The sequence below is a fragment of the Chiloscyllium punctatum genome, chromosome 11 (genome assembly GCF_047496795.1).
Source record: "Chiloscyllium punctatum isolate Juve2018m chromosome 11, sChiPun1.3, whole genome shotgun sequence".
Lineage (NCBI taxonomy): Eukaryota > Metazoa > Chordata > Chondrichthyes > Orectolobiformes > Hemiscylliidae > Chiloscyllium > Chiloscyllium punctatum.
The window spans coordinates 101,811,522-101,818,213 of record NC_092749.1 but is presented as its reverse complement, the minus strand read 5'-3'; the positions used below and the strand labels follow the sequence as shown (position 1 = coordinate 101,818,213).

Below are 6,692 nucleotides of genomic sequence, written 5' to 3'. Positions count from 1 at the left end.
AGATTTGCTGGGGGTAACTTTAAATGTACAGAGAGAGAAAAAGATACATCCATATAGATCATTTTAGGAATTCCTGTCTTAGTTGATTCCTTTAGAAGTTATTTTGTGCGGCATTTGCTGCGGGAGTGATCTGGTAAGTAGTGTTAAGACACTGTTGGATTACTTCCCTATTTCAGTCAGACCAAGAGCAGGGAGCATCTTCGTAAGACTTGATTTTCGATCTAGTCAGCTGGTGACCCGCAGAAATTTTGAAAAATGTCCCCTTTTCCTGTTCGGCTTCTTTCCGCCCCCCCCCCCCGCCACTTCCCCCGCCTTTAAGCATTTTGCAAACGCGCACTTACATAGAGAGAGCGATGTGCTATAAAATGAGCCGAGGGTTAAAATGAACGTGGCACACTCGAAATGATATTGTAGAAAGGAAGCATAGCTCAGATGAGAGAAGGTGCAACAGGGTCTAAATATTCACCCCTTTCTTTCGATGCAAGTAACTGATTTGCAAGTGACCCTCAGCAGCAACAACCTGATGATTTGAGATGCATGGATTAGGTGTTTCTCCAGCAGTGCATTCTGTCTATTTGACTGTATGTCCTGATGCTGTTCGCTGCAGTGAATAGCACTTTTAGCTAATGCGATAGATATTCCAAGTCCCAGAGCAGGGCAAAAGACCAACTAATAGGAGCCAACAAACTCCCAGTTTTCAAGAAAATTGGATCCACGTTAATGAGAAAAGCTCAATTACTGTATGTGAAAGTTCGCCATTTCCCGTTACTCTGTGGAACATCGCGACGCGTGTTAATCAGATTTATATCAAAGGTGTTACATTAGAGTCTAGAAGCGCTCAAAAAGTATTTAATCAAGTTTTATCCTGGCATCACGTTTATCTGAATATGGACCTACCTACATTTACCTCAATTATCCTGGTAAAGATGTCAAGCACAATTGTTTGCTCGTTTCGACCAATGCTCCTCCCCTCAGGGCTCTGTCGTAAAGCAGGCGCCTGGCTAAAATAAATCAAAGACAAGAGGATTCGGGGCTCGCCTCCTCCAAAGCCGATCAATCGGATCTCAGGCGGGCTCCAAAACATCCTCTTACGTCGACATTCACAAGAGGAGCGAGAGAGGGAGAGCTGAGCGCAGCACACGGGTAGATCCTCTCAAACCGTTTTACCTGCTCGGTCGCTAAACCATGTCGTTGAGCCCAAAACACACAACGCCTTTTTCAGTGACAGACATCCTGAGCCCGATTGAGGAGACCTACAAGAAGTTTGGTGGCATGGACGGCGCAGGCAATCTCGGTCCTCCTCTGGGGGGTTACCGCCAAGCTCAGGTCTCCCAGTCCAGCATGCAGCAACACACCATGGCACACAACGCCACGGTAGCGACCACCTACCATATGCCCCACGGCGTCTCCCAGTTTTCACACGGGGCCATGGGAGGCTACTGCAACGGGAGCATTGGCAACATGGGGGAACTGCCTTCATACCAGGACACCATGAGGAACAGCGCTACAGGGAGCGGCTGGTACGGCGGAACGAACCCGGATCCCAGATATTCAACAAGTAAGACTCCCTCAAAAGGAAGTTCTCTCTCATTTCACTCAGATTTCGGCCTGGGCTTGGTGGCCGAGGTTTTGAAATAGATCCATTTAAAGAGCTGTCTGATGAACCTAATGTAGATGTTCATTGGGAGGCAATATCTCATTCGCTTACTCTGACTAATAATAAACCACCGATTTAGAAGAAACCTGAACAGATAGCCGAGCATGTTTGCAAGGCAACTCTACAATGTTTAACTTCGCAAACGCCCTGAGCAGGTCAGGCCCCTTAGAGAATTATCATGCCAGCATAATCGGGTTTGTTTGTAATGTGACATATTTGTGCAGTTAGTACTTAGGAATGGAATGATCAAACCAATTAATGTTTACTTAACATCATTTATGTATAATTTTGTTCAGGGAATTTTAAAAAGATAGGATGTGGATGATTAATATTGTGTGAATGACAACACTGCTTTCTAATAACGTAACTGATGAGTCTGAGTAAAATTTCTACCTCCCAGCATTTTTAATCAGAATTTTTTTCCCCCCTTTGAAATGTTTGTTTAGTCTCCCGATTCATGGGGACATCTTCAGGGATGAACATGTCCGGAATGGGGACTTTAGCGGGAATGACAGATTCGGCCAAGCCCATGGCACCTTTACACGCAGCGCCAAGGAGGAAGAGAAGAGTATTGTTCTCTCAGGCCCAGGTCTACGAGCTGGAGCGACGCTTCAAGCAGCAGAAGTACCTGTCCGCTCCCGAGAGAGAACACTTAGCAAGTATGATTCACCTCACCCCGACACAAGTCAAGATCTGGTTCCAAAACCATCGCTACAAGATGAAACGTCAGGCCAAAGACAAGGCTACTCAACAAATGCAGCAAGAGAACAGTTTGTGTCAGCAACAGCAGTCTCCCAGGAGGGTGGCCGTGCCAGTGCTTGTGAAAGACGGTAAGCCTTGTCAAAACGGCTCCAGCACCCCAACCCCCAGCCAACAAGCACAGCAGCAACAGGGCGCTAATGGGATCCTCCCAGTCGCCAGCAGCACCATCTCCCAGCAACAGAATCAACAAGTGAATTCACTCGCTCAGACCCAAGATCTCGCCCAAGTGTCGCCAAATCCATCGTCTCTCCACAATTCGGTAACCAACATGTCTCAAATGGACACGGCTACTGCAGACTACACGGGTAATATGGTGAATCCTGGCCTGCTGTACGGCCGGACCTGGTAGAATTCCCTTACCAAGGCACGACTGGAGATGTGTGAGACATTAGAGAAGGTTTGGACTGGCAAACTTTGCAACACATACCCAGAATTGCACCTCTCGGGTTCTTTTGGACGTGTTCTTTACTGTGAAATTTGAGGACAATGCAACATAGTGTTAACTTGGAGCCCTCTCTGACTTTGGGGACTTACTGGGAAGACGCCGCGACACAAAAGATAAATACAGGTTAAATAAAAAAAAGATATCTGTGACCGTTTGGATTTGCTTAGACAGTTGTGTAATTTGTAGTTAACAAGTTGTTGAATTGGATTGTGAATGCTGTTCCAAATTCCGGGGAGTCAACATGACTACAAGACCAGGTTAGGACAATGAAGAACGAAATATGAATTCATCCCATGTCCCAACAGTATCCTACTGGAAACACTTTTCACAACTTGTTGCGAATTAGCTGTACATTCTTGTAAATTAATCTCTGGATTGTGCAGTCAGTTCGGTGTAGTAGTTTAACGATTCAAGACAGAATTAAAGGCCCTTCAGAATTTGGTTAATTTAAAACAAGGAGCAGATTGCTGATGTAAAACTGCTTTTTTATCTATTTAAAAAAAAATCAGCATTAACGCTTCAAGCATAAACGGTCTAGGTTTAAAGGAATGTGCTTGAGACCGACAAATTGAACGGTGCTTTTAAAACTGGTGTGATATAGAAAGCGGCACAATATTAGTGTGTAATCTGGAAGGGGGGAATTAAGGAATAAATAGCATGAACGGAAAACAGTGTTTCACAATAATTTGCCTCCATTGTTGTTAGAATCAGCTAAAAAAAAACAATAATGCGGTCAGCACATTTGGAATCGCCGTGTTGTCTTATCTATGAGTTCCATCGCTGCATCCAGTCGGTCTGTAATCCGTTTCTGATGATCATCGCCTTTAACTCGGCGGCCTGCACCTGGCGTTAGAAGCCACACCGGCTCTCAGCTGTCGATGGGATCTAACATAATCTTGAAACATTTTTTCTGAACCATGCTCAGGATATCACGGCTCTCTCGTGACATCGTTTGCAACTTAGCACATTTTTAGAGGGATGGTATTGTTTATTATGAGTTTAACATAGGAAAGAGACAGGCAGAAGTGTGGCTTCGCTTATATTTATTACCGAACACGCTTTTCAAAAAAAGACTGATGTGAAATCTACACGTTATTGATATTGTTCTCACCTCGATGTGGGTTTGTCTGTTGACATTTATTTCAATGGGGAATTTTAGGTCTTGTTATTTATTATAACATTTAAAAAAAATAATTGAAGTTGTATTTTTGATCGAATGCATACTCTCGCACACTGTTAGAATAGAAAAAAAAAGTCATTTTATTACACTATCGATCGGTTGTAAAATAAACTCCTGAAATCGCTAAATGCACACAGGGCGGAATTAGCTGGTTGCAAAATTGTTGAAATGTTGTTCCTATTTCACTCCGTTAATATTTTTTTTGTTCTCTCTTTGCAAATTCCAATGCGAAAACTGCATGGATTCCGAACAGGCGGAATCTTCCAAATTCCTGGGAATTGAAATCTGATTAAAACACCAAAGAGAGAGAGAGAGAGAGAAGCGCCGTTATGACCGCGCTTATTGACCTGAACATGATCGGCCGCTAACCGTTGCCGCCCATCGGCGTGTTTCCCGGTCTCAGCGTCGGGGACCGTACCTTACATTTTCCGTAAGGCACCAGCTAGGACTGCAGTAGTGAGTGCTGTCTCTTTTCGTTTGAACAAGAGAGGGTTCAATAATAACACCCCTGCCTGTTGACCTGCAAACGTTCTGACTGCCTTCATTTAGATGAGAATGAGTCTACAGCCGAGATGCTCGGTCTGTCTCACGAGGTTTCAAGAGCATAGAAATGAACGCGTCTGGAGCAGAAATTCGTTCGAAATATTTATTTTGCTTTAAAATAATCGCGCGGAATTTTTTTTTGTTGTTTTTCTCATTCTGTCAGGTAAAAGAAAACGATGAAATAATACATTGATTCCAGATCCTGTGTGGCAGCGTTTAAACGCTATTTTAATTGTTCACTTAAATGATTAATAAACCAATTCCAGGCAAAAAGGTACTCGTGACATTGATTGGGAGGCCCCACGGGTGAGCAGCTCAATCCGTTTGTTCTCTCAATAGTGTTGAACTCCAACTAGCTTCACAATGGGCAAAAGAAACTTCTTAAAACCCAGGGCACTCCACATCGGTCAAACTTTCACCCGGGGTAGACCTCATTGAGTCATTTCGATGTTCTGGGAACAGCCTCTGTGAGATATGTAAAATTTTGGTTTCCTGTCACATTTAACAGAAGTAATTTCCTAAAGGCTGCTGCAGGTGAATGGGTTTTTTTCTCTCCTCTCTCAATTGATTGCCTTATCCTCAAAAGACGAACGTTCTCAACAAATCTCGAATGCGTTTGCTTATTATAATTTGTGAGGTGGGGGGGGGGGTTCTATATATAAAAATGCCTCATTGTAAATATACCTCGTCGATTTGGAAGGGCAAATTGTAAAGCAAACGCGCGTTTCGCGTTCCCAACTCGACCTAATATACATTCAAATTAGACTTCCAAATGCTTTTGTGTCTGAAGACAAAATGAAAAGCATCGCTCCTTAACCTTTATATCGGCGCAGAAGTGTCAAGGGAGCTGTACTCCAACCAGGTTCAGCTTCCGATGTATCATTATTTGGTGTTCTGCCTGTAATACTTGCTTTGGCGTCTAAATGCACCGTTCCTTGGAACTGTTGGCATTTCTGATACTGCCTGTTCCGAGGGCGTCTTTCTCCGATAGCCAAGAGGCGATAGCGTGAGATGGATGCCTCTGAACTGTATTCGCGACACACAACCAACATAAACAGAGCCTGCAAAACGAGGAATGAGTTGCAGGTTTCGCCAGCCGTGGGGTCCCACGTCTTAGGTAAAGGGCGATCAGGCAAATTATCTTCCACACCCACCACCTCCAACCTCCTTTCAAACCAACTACAGGCGATTGCATTGTGGCGACTCAGTACTGCTAACATTTATGAACGCTAAACCTTGAGGTGGCATTCAGGCAGCGGCTTATTGTTTGATTCTTTTTATATGAAAGAACAATTATCAGTTCAACAATCTTGCATTAAACATTTGGGTAAAGAACCTGTCATGTGTGGTTGTATCTATTTGATGTAAAAGAGGGCAGATGAAGTCTGTTTTATGTTTTAAACCTCACGACTAATTTATCCCTGAAAGGACAAGGGACACAGCCAACAAGGCGCAAGAGACTTTAAGAACGATTAAGACCAGAAGTGGATTCCCAAGACGCTGACAGATAAGGTGGGATTGGTTGGCCATCAGTTTTAAAATGCAGCAGATACTTTAAAAACCGAACTAACTGCCAACGCCGTAAATCAAAATTAAAAAACTGAAATTGCAGGAAAAACTCAGCAAGATGCGGCCAAACCTGCTGAGATTTTCCAACAACTTTTGTTTCCGCAACAGACTTTTGTTTTGGGAGGGTGCGCGAGGTGTCTTGGAAATATCTCGGGAAGAAGTGAAAAGTGTCAACCAGAGAGCAGAAGGTAACTCTGATTTGAATTGAATCTGAAGAAAAGGTCTGAATAGCCCTGCAGAATGATTTGAACCCCAGGAAATGTCCTCAGAGGCTAGATTTGATTTCTGTGCTTGCGAATGGATAGAGTTTTCTAACACAGCAGATGGAGTTAGAGTGGGCCAGATGACATGACTTCTCGGACGCTGACTAACTGGAGATATATTTCGGTGAACTTGACCCGCGTTTTCCAGAATTAACCCCCTTCCGCCTTCATCGAAAATTTACAACACAGGACGATGCAAGACAGAACAAAGTTGGTTATACGATGATGCATCCCCACTCAGGTTGCATGTACCGTGCTTATAAATTACTGCAC

The 6,692-nt window shown here is 43.8% G+C and overlaps 1 protein-coding gene across 1 annotated transcript; it reads left to right on the top strand.

Moving 5' to 3' along the window:
* Positions 1-768: 768 nt before the first annotated feature.
* Positions 769-5,224, top strand: LOC140483277 (homeobox protein Nkx-2.4-like). The gene is made up of 2 exons (XM_072581423.1): positions 769-1,558; positions 2,104-5,224. The coding sequence occupies exons 1-2, from the start codon at positions 1,186-1,188 to the stop codon at positions 2,766-2,768; spliced, it is 1,038 nt and encodes a 345-aa protein (XP_072437524.1). The 5' UTR covers positions 769-1,185; the 3' UTR covers positions 2,769-5,224.
* The last annotated feature ends 1,468 nt before the right edge of the window (positions 5,225-6,692 follow it).

What these genes read in the sequence shown, in the direction of transcription:
- LOC140483277 (XM_072581423.1), top strand. Translation starts at nt 1,186, where the DNA reads ATGTCGTTGAGCCCAAAACACACAACGCCTTTTTCAGTGACAGACATC. An exon ending in GGATCCCAGATATTCAACAA is followed by an intron (nt 1,559 to 2,103) that starts GTAAGACTCCCT and finishes ATGTTTGTTTAG; the next exon opens with TCTCCCGATTCATGGGGACA.